The sequence below is a fragment of the Zootermopsis nevadensis genome, unplaced genomic scaffold (assembly GCF_977971745.1).
Source record: "Zootermopsis nevadensis isolate Lab colony 2312 unplaced genomic scaffold, Znev_1.0 Znev_ptg000001l, whole genome shotgun sequence".
In the NCBI taxonomy this organism is placed as follows: Eukaryota; Metazoa; Arthropoda; class Insecta; order Blattodea; family Termopsidae; genus Zootermopsis; species Zootermopsis nevadensis.
In genome coordinates, this window is record NW_028259133.1 from 22,032,112 (window position 1) to 22,058,230 (window position 26,119).

The 26,119-nt window shown below is 45.1% G+C and overlaps 1 protein-coding gene across 2 annotated transcripts; it reads left to right on the forward strand.

The window, feature by feature from the left end:
• The first annotated feature begins 3,755 nt into the window (after positions 1-3,755).
• Positions 3,756-12,947, forward strand: LOC110826466 (uncharacterized). 2 transcript variants are annotated; one of them, XR_015534580.1, is made up of 3 exons: positions 3,756-4,380; positions 5,988-7,026; positions 11,125-12,947. XR_015534580.1 is itself a non-coding variant. In XM_087346627.1 (2 exons), the coding sequence occupies exons 1-2, from the start codon at positions 3,960-3,962 to the stop codon at positions 11,190-11,192; spliced, it is 489 nt and encodes a 162-aa protein (XP_087202753.1). In that variant the 5' UTR covers positions 3,765-3,959; the 3' UTR covers positions 11,193-12,947. The 2 variants fall into 2 exon arrangements, 1 of the variants encoding a protein (XP_087202753.1); XM_087346627.1 differs by lacking the exon at positions 5,988-7,026 and having other exon boundaries at positions 3,765-4,380.
• Positions 12,948-26,119: the final 13,172 nt, after the last annotated feature.

Below are 26,119 nucleotides of genomic sequence, written 5' to 3' on the forward strand. Positions count from 1 at the left end.
GGGTCGCGAGTGTCATCTGTGAGCCAGCCCAGCCACCAAGAGCTTCGAACCCACAGCCGTCTGGAGTCATGCGGCAGTCCATCTTCAGAGGTTGACAGTCGCTTAGCTGGTCAGTAAAGTCCCGGTTCAGAAGTTCATTCATTGTCTTGTTCACAGGACGAATTCAACCCAGTTCACACCCCTCTTCCTTCATCCTATTTAATATTATCCTTCATTGTCCGAGTATTTGCCTCTGCTCTTCGGGGCTTTGCACTGAACTTGTGTACGGATTTTTCCAGTGCGTGCTACATGCCCAACCCATCGCATGTTCCTTGATTTGGACGGATATTTGGTATGAAGAACCAATGAACCGAACAGACTGAGCTTCACGCTTTCACCTGATGACAGAGCCAGAATCAACTTCCGAAACGTCGTGTCTGTATGCCCTGTATTTTCCTTTGAGAAGTTTCAGCTGTGAAGGAAACTTTTCTTAATTTCCAGACTTTGCCCCTTCATAATACGTCTTAACCAACGTTGAATTCGATTTGATATCGTCATTTCTCGATGCCAGTAATCATCTTCGTATCTGTCACAGGTCATTGCTGGCTGATGGCGCGCGTGTCGCAGGTCTGCAAGATGGGTGAGGGGGGGGGGGGGGGGGGGGGGAGGGTGTTAAAAGGGAAAAAATCTGTTCTGTGGATGGCACTTTCCTGTGGCGACCGATAAGATAGCTAGCTCTCAAGGGCTTCTGAAAGGATGTATCAAAGTGCTGCTGCTTTCTATTTGCATTGTTTACTGTGACAGATGTTGGCCCCTAAAACCTTGGCGCTGCTCCAGGGAGCCGAAGATTACACTTAAGTTCCAAAGACCGAGACGAACTTTAGCTACTATCCTGGGAACAACCACGAAAAACACTACCCGGTTGACTTGTGTTCCTGCCAAGATTTGAAAGATACAATTTGATTGCTATTAAATACCAGTTTCGTTTCAGAACACGTTGTACTGCATTTAGACGTAGTGGAATCACAACAGACGTTGAAAGTGTTATTTATGCCGAAGATGAAGGCAACAGGAGCGGGAAGTGTGCAGTTCATCATCTTCTTTGCCTGAAACGGGGTGTTCTTCGGCACGTAACGAACATTTTGAATGGCTTTAAAAACGTTAAATCTTCGTTGTTTTGTTTGACGAGGATTCAAAATTTCACGCGTCTTCTCGGCCCGGATCTGACGTCACGACTGACTGCGTCATACTTCACGGCTGCGTGGTGTGCACATCCGGTACACAGACGGGGTCATCACTGATGCATCCTGGCCGTGCGATATGGGAGGCGGTGCGACCAGGGTCCCGGAACGAACGACAACGGACGGGTGGAAGGACAGAGCTCTTCGCCTTGTCCGCTGACCGTTGGGCTCGTGAAATTCCCATGTCGGTAGCTCCACGTACGCCCCCTTCCATTTTATAATGCAATGCTTGCCTGATAATGGAAAGGGTTGTTCACTGCTTATCCCGATGTGTCGCAGTCGAGGCAGGGAGTTCGTTGAACAGAAGAACATCACCTTCATCGCAGGATTCTCCGAAACGGATAACGTTTAATAGTATCACGCTGTCTGACTCGGCATCTTCTCATGATGTTCCCCCGCTCTTTACAATATACGTTTCTCATATGATCCACGACATACGAGCCCGATTTTACTTCATTTCTTCACTGTAACAACACCGGGCGAAAGATAGGCCTTGTGTTATCACATTTCGTGTTTCTTTTGTTATCAGAAACCTGGTTTTGTCTCCTTCCTAACCCATGAATATTCCCGATGCAGACATTCGCTTACCTGACGCTGTTTCCGTGGTTTTGCAGTTGACTGTTGCCACGGAAACGCGTTTAAACAAAGAGATCACTTATTTATCACTGAGATTGCGGGATGAGTCGTTTGTTATACTTTCAGGCAAATCTAGTCTCGTCTTTTCCTTACACTTTTTGTTCCAAAGTCAAACTTGTTCGCTGCAAAAACAATATTGTTTTTCGTTTCGTGAACAGACGACATAACGCCACTAACCTGACATAGACAGAGTAATGTGCAGGTCAGATTTAGAGCAACACCTTCGTCTCTTCAAAAATTACTGAGTCGACGTAAACGTGCAGTTGAATCTCTGATACAAAATTGCGTCGTCAGTTGATTTCTATAAAGTCCCCAAAATTAAATTTACGTCAGTTTCCGCGCATGAACGCACCGCGGAGATGTGAAGCCTCGTGACCACTCCTGACAGACAGACAGACAGACACTTATTTTCTCCAGTCGCTTCGTTTTCTTTACTTTTGTGTTTCCTTCTGAAGATAAATTAGTTCAGTGTACTAGAATGCGCTGTGTGTTGCTGAAGAGCACCATCTCGTCTGATTACAGTTATTGTAGACTTCAGATTGCTGTTGAAGGCGTCAGGCACTTTCTGCAACCAAAGGCGACTCAGAAACTTCATCTTTTTGTTCCACTCACCAACAAATGATGCTAATAGAAACTGACATCTAACGTTCTAAGAATCTGCTACTAAGTTTGTACAAATTTCTTCTGCCAGTGGTAACCGGCCTGGTTATCACCCTTCGTATCTCGACGTAAATTATCTAGAAGATTAACAACTGCCTTGCATAAAGTTCAGAAGTAAATTGACGTTCCAGAAATTATATTTTTAACACGGAGCGGTATGCATTACTATACAATGCCGACTAGAGCTCCGTTTATCGGCCACCAAGGATAATTCTCATCTGACGTCTTACGAAGGACTATTCATCCTTGAAGGACCCGCCGATAATTAAAGCTGGAAGATATTACCGAATGCATCCTGATTGTCCCTCGACCGTTGACTGTTTTAAGGACCCATGTCGATTCAAAACGAAAGGCCACGGTTTCGGGTCCGTTCCGCGACGGTGGACATACTGACGGTTAAAGGGGAGCATCCATAACGCACGACAGCGAAGGGGGGAGACGTATCTTCCTGCACACCGGATACACTGAGCCCTAGGGGTGACCAATTTCTCATGCCTTAACCCCACATTTTCATAACGAATTTCTGTTTTCGCATGGACGTTTCCTGTTTCACACAGAAATTAAAAGATTGTCTTTTTTTTTTTTTTTTTTGGATTGAGGCCGATTAAAAGACTTGATATTATTCGGGTGATAAAATGAAGTAGGATGGGAAGGTGATGAGTGCTCGTTTGTAAATGGATCGAGCCCGACTCGATGTAGTTAATTCGTCCAAAACTGCAGTGGTAACGCGTCTCTCACCTTGTAGGATGTTCGGGAGGTCCGTGGTTCGGTAACGTGATAGTCATTTGTACCGACGAAGGTGTGACTGACGCAGAGGCCATCAGCCAAAGCGATCCTAACAGTTCTGGGTTCAAATCTCAAAGAGTCGTCCAACACAAAATCCTTTTCACGAAGGACAAGTCGCCTGGTTAAATAATTTCCCGTTGAGGTTGGTTCGCACTGTGGGGCAGGACAGGGACGCGTTTTGACAGTAGTTCATTAAATTATACTTTTTTTTCCCGAGAGATCAGCCTCCAGGTATCACGAAAAGTGAAACGTATTTCTTATCAGGTCTGACCCAGGGTGCCCTGTCCTGGACCTGCGTTTTGTCCTCTCCATAAGATGCTTTAAAGGATGGTTTTTACGTTCGGTCTAAAATGGCTTGACCCCGATCTGATTGTGTTCTGTCACGTGGTTTGAATTGGCCTTAAGCGTGAGGAATGATGCAACTTAGGTAGGGGTGGTCTTGCGCTTGCGCAGAAGTAGCCCGTAGTGTCTTTCGAGCTGGTTTGTTCGCTGCCCCTCATTCGGTCTCGTGTCTGCGCTGGATGTCGGTACATTGAGGTGGGGCTCTAGATTTTATCGGCAAGTGAATTGACTGCTCGTGTCTTCGTCGACAAGAATTGTCAGTTTCTCTCCACTGTCATTAATTGACTATTTCTCGTTGACAAACGCAGTGACAAAATGCTGACAGCCAATCAACAGTGTGTCTTGTGCCCGCAGCTTGTGAAGGATCAGTGTAACACTCTTTTAAAAAAGCGATCGCCAAAGAAATGCCTTTTCGAATCTGACCCAAAGGAAACTCGAAGATTGCTTGAAGAGCTTCTTGAAGAGCAGTTCTTGGCGGATAGAGAATTGATGCTTCGGAAATACAATTTCGATATTCTGACGTCCACATTCGTTACGAACGTGCGTTCTGCCCCAGAGCGAGAAAAAGAGACGGGATCGGAAGACATGCCAAATAATTTTCTGATCCCTGCAGGATTTCCGTTACTACAGGCAACAACAGATGACGCAGCGGAACAAAGTCGTTTCATTTCGGAGTCTGAGGTTCGACATCGACCAGGAAAAGACAGTCCCTACAGGAGGCAGACGAGAATTACAGGTAAGAGTCCTTGCTTCGATCTCTGTAAGGTTTCTCTTGATTGAAGCGTGACTGAGCTCAGGACATGTTCGTAGTTTGTATCAGAGCTGTTTGCAAGGAAAGCAGCTTGGTGTTCTTCCTAATGCGTTACGCATGATGCAGTCGGCGAATGCGTGACAAATTGAAATTAGCCAGCAATTAATATAATTGTTTTAAATGGACCGACTGATTTATTTCCGAATTGTTTCCAGCAAAGAGCAACTTGCTGTGTTCTGTCTTAAGGCGCTCTGTACAAAACCTGACCTTGACAAGTAGCTTGTATTGATTGGCTACTTTCTTGACACTACTGAACGAAATTTAATATGTTCTTATCTTCGTCCTTGGAGATTATGACGTCAGTGATGTACGCTGTAAGTTGATTATATCGCGTAAAACAAACATCTGATAAAAAAAACACTCGCGTCCCGCAATTTTTTGGCAGCGACGATGAAGTTTTTCATACATCGACGAAACAGCGGATGGGCCTTATTAATGGAGGGGGTGGGCTTGTGCTTCGCCTTCAGCCACCCCCTCGAAATCTCTGTGATAACGTGAAAAAGTTTAAAATTCACGCAATTCTCCTGTACTCAGCATCTAACGTTTCTATGTTTACGGGGAAACCCCGCCCTCCCCTGGCCGTCGTGAAGTGTCAGCGTGTTGCTAAAGGTGGCATGACGGGACAAAATATTTGTTACCGGGAGTTCACTTGTAAATTTGGTTAAAGAAACTCGCTTATTGGTTTTCTGAAACTTCGGAACTGCTGTTGGACGTTTCATGAGCTTGCAGTGTTTCATATTGAGCCTCTCAGCCATTTAGAAACGAAAAGAAAAGAAAACTACGTTCTGTATGACGATCGAGCTTCGAAGTACTTCAGTCACCAAATCAGGGTCCGGTGGACAGTTGCAAGATTTGCCCCTGTGGGGAGTGATTGGTATTAAACAGCTAAAGCTGATGAGATGTTCGTAAATACTTCTTGGGGTTCCGAAGTGGTTGTGTGACAAACATTTGGTTCTATAAACGACCGTCCCAGAAGCTGGAAGTTACTGTTCAGTTGCTGGGTGTGAGGAGCGAAGTGTTATCAAGCAGGAGGACGCATTTAGGGAGGAATGAATTTCAGCCACAGCACAGAGACGGCGCTCCTAGCAAATGGAACGCCGTCTCTGTGCTCTGAGGTGATGGTTTGCATACCCTCGAAGGATAAAGCCCCCCGACTTCTGTCCGATCGTTTCCAGTTCACTCCATAAGATGATTTTTTTCTTTTAACTACGCACTTCGTTATGCGAACGAACAAACGAACCAACGAAGGAAAGGCGATGGAATAAAAAGACACAGAACAGATACATAACGTAAAGGGGCAGAGGCCTTATTGAAACGCTAGTAGTCGCCTATCGGGTTAAGAAATTGCCGCTGTTTGTATGAAACCTGAACGTTCCTTACCGTGTTCACAAGACCGTGTCGCTGCCCCCTACCCGGAGCCAGATGAAACCCCTCCACACCCTCACATTATGTTACATTGGCGTCCATTTTAATATTATTCTTCAATATGCACCTTTCTCAAGTAATTTATTTTCTTCACTCTCCCGTGATAGTTGGAAACCAACAGCTGGAGAATGTGGAGCAGTTGGCATAATCACGACGGATGCTGTATGCACCAAGGAGATAAAAGCAAGGATAGCCATGGCCTTCGTCAAGAAGAGGATACTTCTCACTAGCAAGTTGGGCTTGGAGATGAAGAAGAAACTAGTGAAGTGTTACGTATGGAGCAGAGACCTGGACACTCAGGATGAAGGAACAGAAATACCTGGAGAGTTTTGAAATGTGGTGTTGGAGAAGAATAGAGAAGATCAGGTGGACGGATCGAGTGACCAACGAAGAAGTATTGAGGAGAGTCAACGAGCAAAGACACGAAGGAAAGCTAACTGGCTGGGACATGTTATGAGTGACATCATCGAAGGCCAGGTTGAAGGAAAGAGAGGACTAGGAAGAAGATTGATACAGCTAACCGACGATCTGAAACAAGGAAAGAAGATGACGCTCCAGGAATTAAAGCGAGAAGCTGAGAATAGGGAAAACTGGAGAGCTCTTTTTGGGCAGAGCAATGGACCTGTCGTAAGACAGAACACTGAATAAAATAATAAAAATACTCTCCCGTGCGTGCTGCATGCCCCGCCTCGCATCCTCGTTGTGCACCTGCCACTGTGGTCCTTTCTTCTTCAGGACGTTGTTATGGAAACAAACGGAGGACAATGGATTCTGCGTCCGCTCGTCTGTTATGGTCGTGTCGTGTCCGTCCAATCCATTAAATTCGAGAAGGATTTAGATGAAATTTTAATGTGTATCGTGATTTCGGGAAACGAATCCTGGTTGGCCAGCCCAAAGCCTAGTCGGTGCCCTGAATTGTTCAATAAAGTGGCGTCTCGTTGAATTGACGGTTGAGACATCGATGACCTATTCAGCTGAGCTGTAAGTGAACAAAGAACACGGGAATAAAGAAGTTAAGATTTCGCGGCGACTGGAGTTGATGAAGGACTCGGGTGCTCTTGGTCTTTCAGAACGGAGTCCGTGTGCAGAGATTAGATTTGCATGAAGTAGAGCGACGACCACCACCAGAACACACAAAATAAATTGGTCAGTGAAGGTTATGCAAATAAATGTTGAAGAACGTGTCTTAAGAGCGTAAGAAATGAGTTGCTATGCTATTTAGGGACGCTGCATCAGTTGTAAAGGACACTGAGGTGTGTCCACGCGATCTTCGTACCCACTAATTCTGTTGGATACCAAATTTAATCGACAGCAGAGGCACCACCCAACACGGCTTCGCAGTAGCAAGTGTTTCCGGAGTTTAACATGTGAAAGTAATTTTGATCTGTTTTAATAGTATCACGCGCATGTATCGACAGAGCTGTGCTCGTACCAAGGCTGCGTTGTCAGGGCCAGTCCGAAATACGATGCTTACACACAACCTTGGTTTCTCGCGCCAAATTTTCGGTGTCTCGGCTATACGCGTTGCCAACCGAACGAAGGTCACGTGGTTAAACATCGTCCAGGTCCACGCGCTGGTGTAAACAAATTCATTACAAGTCGTTAATGAGTTTCGGCCGTTATTACGCAATGCCATCTTCTGTGTCTGGCCGTGGTAAGTGGGTTTGTCACAACCCCAGGAGGAACAGTGTGGTTGCGATTTACCAGACGTGCCTTGGACACATTTTTCGGCCCGGCAGTAACATATGGAAGGATAATATTAAAATGGATCTTAAAGAAATTGAATGTGAGCTTTCGGACAGGTTCCAAGTGGCTCAGGATTGGGTCCATTGACGGATTTCTGTGAACACGACGCAGAAACATTGGATTCCATAGAGGAAGGGTGATTAATATCTGTCAGCACCCTGTTCCTTGGAGTTGGCTTAGTTAAATGGTGCTCGTCTTGTGCTTGACAAGCCGTGGATATTGTCATGTTCTAAATGCTCCGAATTCCGCTCCTCGTATGCATCTTCTGGTACTGACGCACTGAGATACGTAGAAGGCTGTGAAATTTGCTACAAAAAAAAAATTACACAAACTTACGGGCTTTAACGAACTTGAGAGTTCATTTTACAGCAGACAGAAGTCTGAAAATATTTATTTTTCTATCTCTGCCTCTTTAAATCCTTTCACGCACCTCCGGTGGTACGTGCAGCACACTTTGGGAAACACTGATTTGGATGACCTCCGGCTACGAAGGGTCAAAGATTTGATAAGTGTCTCATCTGCCAATGCAGACTGTAAGCCGTAGGTCAAGGCAGCTTTATCGCGATGGCCCCTCCATTTCCGCATTTCTTGCTTGGGTTGCGTGAATTTGTGCCGAATAGGCTTACCTAGGACTTACCAACGTGAAGTGCGTTGTGACTGGCTCACTCCTAGGTTATTTAGTCAGGATGTAGTGTCATAGTCATGAATACGAAGTGGGCGGGGCATACGAGCAGGCGGTCGTGGACGATTTTAAGCTGCAGAAACCGAGAAAAATGTCAGAGATAACTGAGCCGATATTTGGAACGGGCGCCTTCCGAACGCAGATCAGCAGACCGCCTTATCCAGTGACGACTGATTCCTTCTTTATTATTATTATTATTATCATCATGACTCAAATTCGCTGGCGAGTGGTTATCACTCCTGCACCAGTTTCAAATCACTTCCTCTAAACCTACTGTCCTTAGTTGTCATGATTTTCCTCAGTCCCTTCAGGCATGTTCCTGTATCGTAACTTAAATTAGGCCATGACCACCCTTCGTTGCCCTTTTCAGTGTAATATTCATTAATTGTTCTTTCATCCGGCGCATAGACCAATTAAAACCTGCGTTCAATAAACCAGACTTTGTGGTTTCGTCCTACTTCTCTTTCGGCTGTCCCCTGTCCGAATCTGCCTGTGAACTTGGAACAAAGAGAATCTCCAATTCGCATGGGGAAGTATGTGTGTAGCAGAGGTACCATTTCACAGTGTTATCGCTCGTCACGTGACGGCTGCTGGCAGTTTAGAGATAACGGACTTTTAACACAACGAATATTAAAAACCTCGGAAATGTGAGTCTGTGACGTCATTGTTCATTCGTGATCCACTGACCCGGATTTTTCATCAAAATAAAATACATAGTGAAACTGGATGGTAGTTAAAATGTCTGCCCCTAAGATCACCCAACAGCGCAATATTGAATCCTCAAGATCCCGGCACTGGTTAAATCTGGGCCACGCCCTCACACCACTTTTATCAATTATCAACCTTATTATTATACTTCCACCTACACCTAGGTTTTCCAGGTGGTTTTCGCTACGTATTTCTCATCTACCCATCTGCCCATCTCCTCCTTGGTTTGAGAGGAAGAGCGAGTTAGAAGCTTCGTCTCATCCTCGGCCTTCGTCTCAGATAAGCGTTATTGACGGGACGTCACAAGCGACAGCTAATGTCGCCATTAGCATTGTTTTATTTTACACGACAGCTGAAGACTGATGGCGCATTGCCTCTTCCGTGTTACTAACGAGAGCAGCTGAATGCAAAAGTTGGGACCCGCAATGAATTTATTATAAGCTGCAGCGAATACAGATGGCATTGCGGGCGGTGCCGTCGTTGGCCTGCCGAAGAAAGTCTCGTACACAAAGAAACGCAGCTTTGACCTAGTTTGGTATCTGGAAGGTAACTATCGCTCCATTTCCGATCCTTCAAAATTCGCCATTCATTACAAACATTCGTTCACGATCTTGGAATGTGATACATTGTAGTTGAATGAGCGATTACATTTTTGAAGCCTGAAGTTTTCTAAATAATATTTAATATTTCATGTAGGATTTGAGATTTTCACGGCGGTGAATCTGGGTGGTTGCGCCGTGTAGTCTGGTAATGTTTACCGACGTTTCGGAGGTCCTTGCTGCCCCCATTATCAGGGCTGCTATCAGACTACACGGCGCAACAACCCAGAAGACAGTCATCTTTGAGATTTAAGTCCGTGCCTCAAAGAAAACACCACACTTCACCATTGCTAAGATAATTTAACACTTAAATTGTTTATGTGGGTATTATGCAGAGTTACAGAGTAAACATAGCCGTCACTGGACTATTAGAGGGTTAGAGCAGTTAATGGCGTCTCACAATTTATTGTTTATTAATTCTGACAAGAGAAAACGTCGATGTGTTGCGTCATATTGCTGTCAACAAGTGTTTCGGAGTGCGGGCTCGTCATCGGGGAGACTCGGAGCGCCCTTCTCCTGCAGAGTGATACCGCCCGCATGCGTCCTGCGCAGGAGAAGTTTGCGCCCCTGCGTGAATCGATGAGGGTGCCACACACAGCCACGTCAGTCCGCAAGTTAATTTAATTGATTATCTTGAAGGCTCGGGTTTCCTTCCTGGGGTCAGGGGGTCACGTGAAATGAGTTGTAAAGATGCGTCTGAGGACATCCAAACCGCAGAGAGTCTGCCAGATGCACACGCGTTATGAACGTCACGTGCAAGAGAGTAGCTTATATGCGTCTATATGACAGTGAAACTGAAAATGTTAGGAAAGTTCAGTTTCTGTGAAGTTTGAAGGAATTGAATATGGTTGGCGGATGAAAACGGGAGCGTCACAGTCGTTCCGTGTTAAATTGTGACGCGACTGTGCGCATGTTGAGGACTTGTTTCACGAAACGCGGGGTGTGTCAGCGTTCTGTTTACGCGTTGCCAAAGTACAGAAACAGCACCTGGATAGGGGTTGGGGCGTGCATCTGTGTGTCCGCGTGGTGACGCTAGCATTGTCAGCCTCAATCAATAACATGACATTATAAAGCCATCCCCATGATTGCTGATAAGACACGAAAAACACGTTACGTTCATTTTCAGAAAAGAATACTTCCATTATGGGATAAAAACGTTGTCGTACTTTGTGTTGTGGGTGACACTTAACATGCTCGGGGGTGGGGGCATTATCAACAACGTGGGGTGAGCAACGCGTGTCCTTTTAAACGCAGTGACGTGTCGGGTTTACAAACAGGTGGCCGCTTATTTGAGTTCAAAACTCTGCACAGTAGCTGACAGTCAGCTACGTCTGTCTTAGTTGTAGATCACAGCCAATACATAGTCCACACTACAGAGTCCGTTTTGAAAAGTTGATCAATGTTAGCTTAGCTTGTCCTGAGCCAGATTAATCCAGTTCACGCCGCCGTCCGTTACAATGCTGAAACCTGGTTTCACCAGCTGTTACTGACGTGTGACCTTGTTTCCAGATTTCTTTCGAGCAATGAGGAGTGATAACCAGGGCAAGAGGACGTCTTCTACAGAGATCGTCGCGTAGTGGCCGTCGCTGACACCAGAAGCAGCCAATCAGCCTGTCCGTAACAGTTTGTGCTGCTGAAACAAAAATCACTTAAAATATCAAATTACTGATTTACGTTTCGTTCCGTGTGAGGAAAGGATGTTAAATATTTACTAGAAAAATTAAATATGTGTAAATAGCTAGAATTGTATGGCCTGTAAGAATGGTTCACTGGTTCAATATCCTATGTGTTCAGGGTACGATAATGTGAATATTAAAATGTTATGCTTATTGTGATTATTACTATTATTTTTATTGTATTTTTAAAAAAAGTATATGGGTGTCGTGAACAAAACACCGATTTTTAAGTTGAAATGTCGTTAGGACATTCATTTTACTTTCTCATATGCAAAGTCTGAAAAAATTGATATATCGTAAGATATAATTCTTGCCTCCAGCGCAGTAAACATAGATTTATGAGTGTACTTTCGATACTTACCAATCGATTGTAATCTAATATATTATAATATCCATTGCAAGACGAACACAATTCAGTTTTTATGTTCTGCAATATTTTTATTATTATTATTTTAATAAAATATTTAACGTAGTCATGCTAACTGCCAAAGGTACAACGGGAGGCCACTTACTGCGTACTTATTTGTGATAAAAAATAGAACAGAAAGCTGCGGGTTTCGTTGGCAGGCGAGGGAGGACCTGCACTAGACATCTCGAAATTCTAACATCAGTGCAAGCAGTTACAGGCAGCTGTGTGCTTTTCCCATGCAAGCAGTGACTGGTGTAGGCTAGTAAGAGAATTTTAACAGATAATGCAATCTCACGGATATCTGACTTGTCGTCATTAACGCTTTTCTTAATTATCATGTGTGTCGTGACTGAGTAGAACCACGCATCACTGCTGGCTTCGCATTTTACGATGTTGCAGGCATAGTTTTACATGCACAGTTTAGGGCGTTCCTCGTCAGTGTGCTTGGAGTTTTGGTGGACACACACGGAGGCCCATCGTATTCTTCATTTATGTTGGGAAGCCATCTTGGCTCCTTCTGGGGTTTACCCCTCTGTCCTGTGCTTTGTGTTTCATTTTAAATCAAAAGTCGGCCGACCCTGATTTCTGTCGCACAGAACCAGCTAGGGGTATTGATCGGTGGTAACGTGGCCATTTCACGTACAATTGACCTCATGGTTTCTGTCGGAAACTCTCAATTAAAAGGGCGAGTTTTTCCATGCGTAACTGTTGTATTCTTAAACGACGGAGATTTAGTAGGATTTGAAGTTTTCACGGCTGCGAGGCCGAAGATGGATCTTTCCTGGGTTGCAACGCCACGTAGTCTGGTAGAAGTTTATCGACGTTTCATATGTAAAATTAGGCCTACCTGTAAAACGTCGGTAAACTTTACAACCAAGAAAAAGCCATCTTCGATATACTGTATTCATTCATTCTTATAACTCTTCTCCCTGAACTCCGTAAATTATATGGGCCCCAATAATCGATACCGAATTGCAATATTGATGTCTGCGGTATTTTATTACGCCGATATCTTTGCAGTTAACGATATCGATACATATTTCCATCATAGTTATAACACAACTTTAATATTAATGTGTAACAACTGTTACAGAATATTTGTACAATTATGAAAATGTTAACTGTAATTTCTTTTAATGTTTAATATCTAGTCGAGTGATCTCGTCATGTATTCTGCCAGTCTGAAGTGACCTTAGTCTGAAATTGTATTTCTTTTACATCACAATAAAGAAAGTTACAAATTACAACGTGTCTTTGTCTGTTCTTAATGTACGACTGTGTCAGTATGAATTCGCAACCAAGTTTCAACTCAACATTATTCATTTTGCTTAAATTTTGTTTAATTTGGGGGGGATTTAAAAGTATAGTTTCCAATCTCGCAAAAAATTTCGGTCGGCGTGCCATATGTTTCTACCAAAAAGTAATTGCTGGAGGTTTCCTGTGCACTTACGTGTTAGTGTTTGTTCTGCGTTGAATCCATAGCTATTCCATAATCCTTTTAAACTCACTGGTAACTATGTGCACCACTAATTGTGCATTTCCCCCCTCTCAGTGTTACATGTTTCATACGATTCTCAGAATAAATAACAATTGTTTCCCTAAATAGCGTTGACCAAGCTGGTCGATGTGTTTTCTTTGAGGTACGGACTGAATTTTAAAATATGGATTTCAGAGGCTTGTAAATTATACCCCGCTAGATTTCAAACTTTTATGTCCCTGGACAAAAGGCAGATTCAAAACACGCCTCTTTAATGACGTTCCCAAGGCTGCGTTGTCCAATGTCCTTGTTTCGTTGTACGGCTGGGGTGTGGCCCGAGAATTAAAATTTGTGTTGCAGTTGCTGACCTCCCAAAAATTTTCCTTACATGCAGACTTTAAAGTAAGATTACACTTCCGGAGTGACACATGACGTCATCGGAAGTGGATATGTTCCTTTGAGAGTCTCCGATTACCGCATCCGGTGCTTACCGCTTCCTCGTCCGAAGCCTCAAGAGTTCCCCGGAGGGGGGAGGTACCTGTTCGTACGTGTCACAGATGATGCCCCCCCTCCCCCCGTTAAGTATCGAGTGACTCACGTCTTCTATAAAATTTTATGGCCTCTAAAACGTTAGGTTTCCGTCCGGAGAGCTGAAGTGGATGTGATAGATGCGTGGACCGTCAGCTGATCGTAGCCTTGCGTGTGTTATAAAAGATGTCGCTTCTCAGACTCACTCTACGAAGGCCTCGTGACTGGTAACTCACAGCTTTAGAGTATAAAAAACTGCACTTTCTTGCACGAACCAAAAATAAATATAATTAGAATGTGAACCGAGTGTTTTGCGTGATTCGATTTTCATCAGAGACACACAAATCGGTCTTTACGCCCAGGCTGATTCTGGACCCTGAAAACACATTCACGTGTAGGCATTAATCAGTTCTTGTGAAGTGAGTTACGTTTTTAGCCATGTAATGTTCAAGTTCTGTAAGATTAATAATTAACCTGGTGGCCCATTTTAATATTATTTTACGTTTACGGATTCCTACTGCGTTAAATGTAATACATCCTCATTGTTTCGCGCCGTCGCCATGTTTTTGTTACTAAAACAGATGAGACAGTGCGAGCCGCCATCCGTTTGATGACACCGGCAACTTTTCAGCGTTGTCACTAGGGTGAACTGTAGTCTCATTGAAGCCAGATATTTGAAATTTAAATTGGCCTATTTATTGTGTTTCTGATACAGATAACGTAACAGGAATCAATTCTTTCTGCTGCACAAGTGTTAGGTCCTTGAAGACCTTGGACGCCTCGCACACGTGAGGTTACTTGATCTATTTATACGCTTCGTAAGACTCCTTCTGGGGTTAATTTAATTGTTAGTTTGTGAATGGAGAAGCGGAGAATTTCTGAACAGCTGAACTGCTATCAGCTTCTCCATGGAGTTACGTAATCCTGCAGACCTGTCAATGATGAGAGCACGTTTTGTCGCGTGGTGGATAAAACGCTCCGAACTGCTTGTAACGTGTGTGACCTAACAATCAGGCGGTAGTGCAATTTGCTTCAGACCTGGAAACAAGGAAGGAGGAAGTCGCCCCGGACTGGCCTTCGTGCAGTGTCCTTGCTGACTGCACATGACCTTTTGACTAAATAGCGTCACGGCGGATACAAACATGGCTGGCAGGAAGTACACCAGATTAAGACATCTGTCATGTTGTCATTTCATTTCATTTTTTTTAGCAGAATTTGCTTCTGTTCCGGGACCGACGTCGCCGACAAATGCGATTGTCGTGTACAGCCCGGATTAAAGGCAGGGATCTGAACGCACAGCGACAGACATTATCTGACGCCACCTTCTTCCGATAACATTTACCCTTTGCGGTCTCTGTCTAACTTAAATATCCGAGTTCCGGTCCGATGTCGGACTGAGTCCGCCACGTATTTTACGAACTTTTGCGTGATCTGGAGTCAAACTGAGGCTGGCATATTATTCTATCCTAGTCTTCCTGGTAAGACTTCGTGTACCCTATACTACTGAAAGGGGCAGGAGAGAAAGTCGTCTTATTCGGACACGTATCTAAAGGAAGCCAGGATTCCACACCAAGTGTTTTGCCACACATCATATAGAGACGTAATATCATCGTGTGTGTCGCTGTGATATTTACTTAGAAGTGTTTTATATTTGATAAAGTTATAAAACAAATGTCCCATCTTCCTAATTGGAAATTATTTTTTTTAATTATCTTTGTCGCATAGAGCAATCTACCGCTGACATGTGCATATCGTTTCGTCTTCCTATCAAGCATTCTTTGTGTGTAGTGACTTCATCGTTTACAATTCGCGTTCTGTGTCACTTTCCTGGTGTTGAACTAGGTCTTGATCTTCCGAAAACAATCAGCGCGAAAGGTAGCACAGCTCTCAGAATATGAAACCCAATGCTTATGCATCATATATCTCCGTGTAATACGAGATGTTAGACGTCGCCAAAGTCCAATCCATCGACTTGGCTTTGATTTATTCTCTACCAAACGGCAGGAATCAGAAAGGCGTCATTTATTGCACATCTCACTAGCGACTGTGGTACAGTCCGTGAAAAATATTGCACACGGTCAGTATTCAAACAAAAGGAACTGTGATCCTCTCAGAACATATTTTCACCATACTTAGCAAAGTTTCTTCCATTTAATGCAAGTTAAAAAGAAAATGAAAACAGTTCATAATAGTAGTTCAATGTATACAACTTAGTGGCATTTAAATAGAGCTGCATAATTTAAAATGGATCGCAAAGGGTTAATGTTGCACCGCGAATTTTAACTTTGTTGTTCTTAAGTCATTACGTTATTGTCAGGCGTACGCATATTGTGGCGGAAATGACGCTGCATCATCTATAAAGGTTATATTTTGTCAAATGCAATAAGAAGATGACGATGGTTCGCGAGTGGATGTGGTTTTGGAAGGAGGCGGTTGTGACCTGTTTGAAGGAACCGTGAGAATGTTCGCGTGGAGAGACTGAGGAAAACCACGAGAAATCTTGATCATGAAAGCCGGCAAACCAGCTGTCACTGCGAAGCAGACGTGCTCATTCATGAAAGGAGTTTTGCTAAAAAGTGATCGCTAACCAAAGCGCTCGTTGCTTCGTTTAAAGAAAGAGCTTGCTTATTTACGTAATATGACAGTTAGGCCCGATCCCATCTGCCAGTTTAATGCCTATCGTCGGTTCACCGCTTAATGAATTAAACTGTTGCCAAGCATCGGGACGGCAGTGAACGTAGATCGCTTTTGCGCTATAGGAATAAACTGGTCGTGTTCGCCTAGCAACCGGAATACGGAGAGAGAAATGGATAGAAGAAAGGATGCGATGCAGTGCAAACGATACACCGGTTTTCGCCAGGAAGTCGTCGTTGACGGCGGTCCTTGGTGCTCGCCTACCTGGCACTCGAGACGAGACGGTCTCAGAGACCCACACGCTGGACATCGGACTGCTATAAGCGAGACGTGGTGTATAAATAAGGATGTGAGCAGCAGACAGACGTAATGATGATGGTGATGTCAGGAGGCACTTCCTCAGCAGTAAGAATAGACAGAGCTAGGCGCGTCTCATGCTCTCAGCCTTACTTCACGCCTAGGGCATCTGTCGGGAAACGACCCCCGACCGTCTAGCCTGCAGACAATCATTTTGCTGACTGCTTTTAGGTCCCTCGTTTCTTCTTTTCTCTCTTGCCTCATAATTAATGTGATTGTCCCTTTGAATCTTCTCTTCACGCGCAGAATTCTTTAGCCCGTCTGAAGGCCTCAGAGGGATTCGAAACCAGAATCCCGGAGCTCGCACAGAGAGGCAGACAGTTGCGACCTTGCCAAGTGTTATTTTAATTGTTCTTGCCTGTTTTAATGTACTTTGTGTTCCACTGTTTCCTTGGCGAAACTTTATTTCCTTGTGTTAATTAAACACGCTTATCAGAAATTTGCGTCTGCGTAGTTCACATACGTTCCGAATATCTATCTTAATGTTATCTCCCCTCGCCAACAGTCTGCTATCGGCTGAAGTTTGTCGAAACGTAAATACGACCGGAACTTTCAGTTTATCACGTACATCCTGCTGACCAAGACCATTTTTCTTTTTGGTGTTCTGAGACTGAAATTTCGTGGAGTCGACGGCGATCGGGAGGAATGTTAAAGGAAGTGGTTGTGGCCTACTTGAAGCGCTGTCCCAGCACTCACCGGCAGGAACTGAGGAAAACTAACAATTCCTCAAGCAAGGCAACCGGTGCTTGGGCCGGGATGCGAACGGCTACCTTCCGGTCCTAGTGAGACGCGGTACCGCCATGCTCACCCGATGAGGGGTTCTGTCGTACAATCTTGCCGGATGTGTACCGAAGAGGCTGGAGTAGCCATGACGCTGTGGGTTTGTATTCGTGAGGTAGACGGTTTGATTCTGGGCCCGGTAACAAAATTTGTGTAATTCATCAAGTTCTGCAGGCGAACGCCAAATGAAATTGACCGCCGCTGTTTGTTACAATTCTCAAATCGCATTCGATGATTCGACCTCTGCAGCTGTGTTCTTTGGAAAGCCAAACTCGGTTACTGTGGCAAATCCTGTCCACTTTCGGGCAGATGACTCACTTGGCACGCGGACAGGATGAAACATGGCGACGTCATCGTGCACGTCCAGACTGGTCCGACCGCCTAAACAGGTAAAACGAAGACAACCGGCGAATGCGAGGGCGGCCAGCGAGTGTCTGTCTGCCTCAGTCGCCGAGCTGAACAAGATCCCCCCCCCCCGGCCCTTTGTGAATCCCCATGCTTCATTGCCGGGTTCACGACACCTTGTCACTGGTCCTTCGTCGTGAGCCAGATGTATCCAATCCACACGCTATTTCCTAGGCATGCATTTTAATATTATCCTCTCATCTGTACGTAGCTGCTCTGAGTTTTCTTCTGTCTTCAGGGTTTCCATTTGTCATTATCCCCATGCGCGCTACATGCCCCGCCTATCTCATTGCCCTGTTTTTGATGACCATAATAATGTAAGGCGATGAGTAAGGATTGTAGAGGTCCTTCTGCAGTCTCTCTCTTAGTCCAAATATCCCTCAGAGCACCCCGTTCTCAAAAGTAATTCACTCTGTATTTTGTTCCCTTAACGAGAGACCAAGTTTCACGTCCGTACAAAACCACACGAAAAACTTTTGTGACTTTTAGCCTTTACATTTAGCAGACAGGAGGAAAAGATTCTGAACTACACAACAGCAACATTTGCCCTCATGCAATTGTCCAGCTTCACGCTTCAGCCGTTTTATCCCCTGTGATGTTTGCATGGAGGATGGGTGGGCCCACATCTGGTCTGGACGCGACAGTGCCCGGAAATTAAGAAGAATTGAACTTGCTAAGCAGCAATAGAGTCTGGGGCTTGCCGTGCGCGCAATATCTGCAGTGGATCATGTTGCCTTGCCACATCCACGGCCCTGGTTCCCTGACCGACGCGGAGCTTGTACAGACCTGTCGCCTCACTGGTGCTCGCTCTCTTTCGGGCGTGGAATTCTTTTCTTGTTCTGGAGGTCGAAGCTTAGCTATGAAATGATCGGAGATGGGACAGAGCTCTTCGCTTAGGAATTAGCCAATCTTATTTTGTAAGAAATGAGTAACCTGGAAATGCGTATGACGGAATAGCCGCGTCTCGTTCGATGGGTTAACAGCAAGTGGGGGGGGGGGGGGGGGGGGGGTTGACAGCCAGCTCACGAGTCATTTAGATAGAGTATTGTATCTTCTTCCAGTGAAACACGACATGAATGTTTGCCTGCGTTATCATGGTTTGTTTTAAATTCTTCGCCACAGTCGGGGAGAGAATGCGATTAGCGGAGCATGTAGCGAGCCTCGGATAAAAATAAGTTTTCGTGTTGAACGACCTCGATTCGAATCCTGGGAGGGCAGGCATTTTCTCTCCGCCACCGCTACACCCAGATCGGTCATGTGGCCCTTCCAGCCTCCTGTCCAATTCGCACCAGGTAAAAAGGCGGCTGAGACCACGCACCTCCATGTAATCTTCATGGCGTGGTGCGTAATTTGGGACGTGAACTTGTCTGTTGTTGACTCTTGTTCTTATCGCAGCGACTGCGGGGTTCTCGTCTCGTGAATCTTGTTCGATAGACGGACGGACGGACACTTGAAACGGATGAATGAGACACAAGTCTCCCAGTCATGAAGATATGACACTGCTATCAGAGCCAAACGAGGTAATAATAGTGGCTAAGTGCGTACAAAGCGGTGGATTGAGTTCATACATCATCTCAACCCTGGCTGTCGCGTCATTAGACGACGCTTTCTCAGCGACCAAGCAGTAAAGAAAAAGGACTTTTCCGTGCAAGACTGATACATGTCCACCGGCTCAGCTGCCCGCAAAGAAAGTCTGAACGGGACGAAGCTGACTGGTAACGAACCAAGAACTCTGTTAATTGAACACTGGAGCACAGAGGGGCGATTTTGACGCCAAGGTGACCCGCAATTCAGGTTGAACAATTTTCGTCTTCCCCGAACGTCGTCATGTTTCAGTTCTGTTACTTAAATGATTCGTAATGTGTTCTCCACCAGCAGGTGAGAGAGCTCCGCCCGGCCCGAAACCACATTTCCCACACGTTAATTCGTTTGGAAACAGGACGGGCGTACGAATTATGACGTAGGCATAAAACCATTGCATATCGATTCTGATCGCAATGCAGTATGGTCGACCCGACAAGCAGGCGTCCTTCAGAAAGACACACCACGTCTCTTACCTTGCCTGCACTTTTCGTGCGCTCTTGTCCCTGTCTTGTCCCAAGGGACTCGTGTCATGGATGGACGTCCATACCCGTGATTAATAAACCGTATGAGGACAGATGCAACAAAGAACGGGCGTAAAACGCCTTGGTTTGAACGAGGGGGTCTCTGAGAGCCACTTAGTTGCTATTGTCAGTGTTCACAATGGACTGATAGAATACTTAACGGCATGGCATAACAAATGCTTTTAAAATTGTGGTTTACATGCTCGTAGAAAGGATTGATTTAGTCTTAATTCATTTAACGACGCTTTTTCAACTGAATTCCTTGTGTACGGTGTCGTGTCATGTGGGTGGCGAACGGCAAGTGATGTGGAAGGGACCAGTTGCCTCTTTTACGACGCTTACCATGAAGCATCTCAGAACATCCGGTTTCCGAACCCCTGACCTCACGATATGCAGCAGGGATGCCAACACTTTGCATGGCAATCCGGATTCAGTCGCGCGTGAATTTCCGCTGCCATCTTGCGGGCGACACAAGAGGCTGGGTGGCAGGCTACTTTGACGAAAGGATTTTTGTGTGTTGGCCTCGCGAGTGTCTTCTGCGCCTGCGCAGTGTGCTGGACGAACATAATCTGCTCTTCGGAACTCAATTTAACAACATTGGACAACACACAGCATTTGCTACCAACAAAAAATGTAAAGATGTTTTGTCTTCATCTCTACCACACGTCTCTTCAGTGTTCGAAGCCTCAGCCAAGGTTTGAGGTTCTCTCGGTGACGAGCAGGAGGATGGCTGTCTTCTGGGTTGTAGCGCCGTGTATTCTGCAACCCAGGAGACAGCTATGTTCAATTGAAAGTAGAGCACATTCTGTAGAAAAATCCATTTTAATATTATCCCTCCACGTAGGCCGAAATATCCAACGTATTTTTTTTTTGTTCAATCTTTCCGACCAACGTATTTTAGACGACGTCCATATAGCTGTCCGCGATACCTCAAGATACAAAAACTTCCTGAGGTGTGTCAAAGATAATAGCGAAGTAGCTATTTCCTTTGTCTGCCGATGGCAGCGCTAGCAGTTAATAGAATATTGTATATGCGTGCACAGTTACGTTTCCTATAGTAAGACCTACACAGAGACGTTTTACCATTCCTTTATAAAAGGATCAGGCTACATTACTGACCTCCGGCTCGTAAATCTCAAACTCTCCTCCCCGTATATTCAAACCCACAGACAACCTTTACACTTGAATATTTTCGTAGTCAGCGCTGCTCCATCCCTGTGTTACTGGGATCCACAATTACATGGCGTGTTTCTTCTGAGGCGATTTAAATTCTTCAGCCATCACCGATCCCCACCCCCGAACAACGAACTTTAACCCCTGGGCCATTTAATTCTAAGACCGTGTCTGTTGGGTGCATCTGAGTGCATTGTCCGTTTCTTCACTTGCAATTACCGAAGACATTCAGATTCAGTGTTGGAGGTAGCTCGGTGTGAGCTGACAAGGAAACAGAAATTTTATACACCCTGTTGTAACCATTCCGGGTCTAGTAACGGTTTAGTGCGTTGTTCTCTAAGTTTCGTGGGACAGAACGCAATGCTGAGATGAGAAACGTAGTGATGAAGACTTCTGTCTCTCGTTCGTAAACTCCCGGGTTCAAATCTCAGGCTGGAGATTTGCAGTCCTGAGTATTTGTATCGGTTCTCCGCGTCCCTCAGCAGCTGCTGAAGTTTGGAACAGCGTCATCTTCGCCTTGTCACTTGTCTTTCAGGGAGAGAGCTTATTCGGTTGGCCGATCGGCTGCATAAGTTCCCTCTTTCCTGCTCGACGTGGGTGGTCCGTCGAAGGTGTCCTCCAGCGACCGAAATAGGCTCGCCGGTGGAAAGTGACCGTCTTCTGTTTTCTTTATATCGGAACCACAAGAACTGTTTGTTTAGTTCCACGTTGCGTAGTCGGAACATTTTACCTCCGAACCAGCGAATTTTTAAGCTACATCGATGCCCCAAACTTCCAGTTTGACCCCTTGATCTGCTTTACAGTTGTGTCAAGGTAGCATTTTGTACCGACCATGAAATTATTCACGATGAACGTTTTTTTTAATAATATTTTTTATATTTACATGAATAGTAAACATTATAATCGTCAAGAGTGTTAGTTGGATTCATCTGGCTGACGATACAGACCAGTGGTAGTAATGAACATTCGGCAATGAGCGACTGTCAGCTTCTCAAGAAGGGCTCTGCTCTGTGGAGCGATGTATGTCCACAGTTGTTTCGTTCCTTAGTAACAGCTTTGTTTAAGTGTGTGGCGTCACTTTGAACGTAAAATTAATCAAAGGGACGATTAATTATGAGAAGGAATTTCATTATTCCAGTGAAAATTGTTTCTAGAAGGACCATCGCAAATAGCTGCTGCGCTCTGTACTAAGAGACAAATGCAAGTACCTCCGAGAGGTATAATTTTTTCTCTGTCTGAGGTAATCTGATCTGTTGGAGGTGAGGCAGTGGACTCATCTACAAGCACAGAACACAGGTCTTATCTTTGCCGAAAGTTCTTTTTCTCATTGTGCAGACATTTCCGAATAAATGTTTCGCCTCCAAATCTGGCGACTGGCTCTGGTACTCCCACGTCCGCGTTAGGACATGCCAGTCATGAGGATGACATCAGCGCAGATTTTATCTACTACTGGGATACTAACCTACATAAAAGTGGAAGCGACTGGGTTCCCGCCACGTGCAGCGAGAGTTCCCGTGCTCCTCACGTTGAAAGTCGTGAGGTGAACGCGCGTGCGCACATATTACTGTAACCGACGCGATGTCGAGGGTACAGTAACAACCCTGAACGGGTACTTTTGGGTTTCTTGCACGTGTCAGGAATGACAAAAACGAGGGTTTCCGAAATTTTAAAGTAATAATAATAAATCAATGGAGTTTAGCACTTTTTTGGCCGGCTGATAGTCGCTCAGGTGGTAAAGGAATTCCACGCATTTTATTGAACGAAATATTTTTTAAATTGTTCACAAGAGCCCACCACTGGTCCTTATCCGATGCCAGTTCAATCCATTCCACATCTACACCTCATTTCTTTAAGATTCACTTTAACGTGGCCTCTGGTCTTCATTTTTTCCAGCGATAATCACACTTTAGTTCTGCACGTGAGTCAAGAACAGATGATTATCATTCGTGGGGAGAATAATAACTTGGGTGTTGGTTGATTTGTGTCACATCCTGAAAGGCGAAACAACACAAAAGAAAGAATTAAAATTCAACCAGGATCGTCCTGTTGTTTTTGGTAGAGCGAACATATCAGAGCGCTCATTCGTCCGGCGCAGTTGTGTGGGTCGGATACGAAGACCTTGGTGAAGGTCACTTACCGACCTGGTTCCTCGAGTGCGTACACCACTGAAGAAGAAGAAGAAGAACTTGTGGCCGGGTGGGGGGTTTGAACTCATAAAGCCTGCTTTCGTGCCTAGACACAGCAAGTATTATGCTAAGATCGTACAGTGTGATCGTAAAGTCATGCAACTCACATGAAAATATTTATTGATGGTTGCAATTAGGTACAATTCTAAAAGAGAGAGAGAGAGATAGCTTTACCGGAAAATAAAATTTGCATAATTTCAGAACTCCGATTTAAATGTAGATATTTTATAAATTAATACGAGTATGTAAATGATTAAATCAATAGGAATTAGAAGCTCCGTGCGCCCCTGCCTGTATCAAACCCGGACCGTCCTGGCTGAAGGGCAGACACAACAACTCTTGTGTTCTGTGCGTAGTTGATGGTCATTTGCTCGTGTTTTCAGCCCCCTGGCGACAGGAGTTTAGTGTTTCACGGCGGATGAAATTATTTGCTCGCCTGACAGCATCTGTTTTGTCAGGAACCAGCATTTATTGGCCATGCACCCTACACCGCCATCGGAGTGTTGAGCGGGTTTTAATGCTCTTATCCAAATGAATGGTGAAATGAGCTTTAATGAACCTAACCCTCTACCCTCGCAGCCAGTCTCATCCCACCGCCTCGGGTTGGCCTCACAGAGGGCAGGTGTTGGGGCGAGGTCCTAGGGGACCTGGGTAATTACAAGGCGGGTTGCTGGCCCCATGGCGGGGGGGAGCCACTTTGTGACTCATCTGAAGACACAGATCTACCTCAAAGGATGAGTGACGAGATATTCCCGTTGAGGGCATGCTCTGTGCATTGTCTTTATCAACTGACTTCGCCTACGGAGTTCGTATTCTCGTAGTTGATCAAGAAATGTCCTATCGTTTATGGAAACGGAAGGTTCGTTTGAGATCTAACGTTTTAAAGGCGGTAAAGATTTCGATTATGACACCACGTGGTATAGTAGGTGGTTAAGAACGCTTAGAAGAAACCTATTGCTTCCATCTTTAGGGTAGAACTTGTGAAACCGAAAGAAGCCCATTACTGTGTCACTGGTTCCTTTCTAATCCCGCTCCCACACCCTTACGCGCTCTTTTTATAGCCCATTTCATCCCCCCTCCGCCGCCACGTGCTCGCATTTACGTGGTCTGTTCCTCCCCCCTCCTCAATTTCTTTCTCATAAGACTTTTGTAAACATTTACGACTCACTCGTCTCGGTTTGATCGGTGTAACATATTTAGTGAAGTGTTCCGCATCATTTCGTTTTCGCCGTTCTGCTGATACTTTTTGTTTCTTACGTCCGAATATAGTCGGTGAGATTTCAGGTTCTCACGGCTGTCTTAGTGCTTGTGGTCGAGAAAATAAGTTTGCCTGCGTTTCGCGCGTGCTTTCTGCGCCCTTCGTCAGGCAGACGTCGCGCAGACTATCAGATTGTTGGACAGCAATGTTGCCGATGACAGCATCTGCGGTTAAGAGAATGATTGTCGCAGATTCACGTACGTCCCATTCATGTTCCGTCCGCAAAAGACACAGTAGCTCGTCACTCACACTGCATTCGCTCCAAAAGCACTCGGCTCCGCTTGAAAATTACTAAACATTTGAGACTTTTTTCAACATCCGCAAACATTTAAATAGAATTGTGTGACGTCATATTACGGGCTGCCTTTTCAGATTAGTGATTAGTTTACCGTCTGAAAGATTCATTATTAATTTAATGAAAGTGTATTGGGGCGAGCTGACTCAGCGAAAAGCAACATCTCCTTCATCGCTTGCAACAGTGGCGCATGTAGCCGAGCTGCTCCGTGCGTGTTCGTTCCATCTTATCCACTGTCTTCCCGTATTACGTCGTCCTAGACAATCTGTCGCTTGTGGGACGATTGAAGCCTGCCGTTTACCAAGCCGTGGGTGGCTTTACACTTCAGAGGGTCAGTTTGAGGACCAAGAAAGAGATGGTGAGAACAAATTTAAACCTAATCCTTGCCCGCTAATGATTATGAATGTGATCAATTTTAAATGAAGTCTAAGATCGAGTAGACATCCAGCAGGGGATACAAATGCAAACATGCACTGCTTTTGGACAACCTTAAAACTTAGCTACGGGCAGTTTACACTAGGAGCTGCGCGCGCATCTCGAGTTGTCGAGTCGCTAAGTAAATATTTATCGGAGCGAAAAATGTTTTGTGAGAGGAATTAAACGTTTTTGAGACAGCAACATGGGGAACGCGCCAGGATTGTTTTGCTGTTCATGCATTTCCTAACTTGTTGAAAGTTTTTCCAGCTGTCTGTCCGTCATCAGCCACAGAAACGAACATCACACTGGAATCTTCGTGTTGCTATGCGAGATGGCAGCACATTGCCACAGCACGTCATGTCATCTGCCACCATTACCGCTTTGTCTGTGCGTTTACTTGCAGTGAGGCTAATGATAAGAGTGACAGACGAGACGCGACGTCCCTCCGCCCCGAGCGTGCAATGCATGACCTAAGCCAAAATACATCCACGACGTAGAAATTGGGACAGCAAACCACAAAATTCTGCCCAACCTTCTTCCGATCTGCTTGCCTTATACTGCTAACGAGCGTGTTGGAAAGCACAGATTCGCCCCGACTACTGTACCGAAATGCCTGAACATCTGTTAATGATGAACGGACTGGGAGGAGAGACGGACGATGATGTAAAAGAGATCAGCACGAGCAAGGCGTTCTGTATGAGAACGTAAAACAAACTTTGAGGACTGTGTGCGGAAGCCACAGATTCTGCAAATATTTCCACGATCACCGTTCATTCTATTTCGTGTTCGTAACTGTTATCGCCC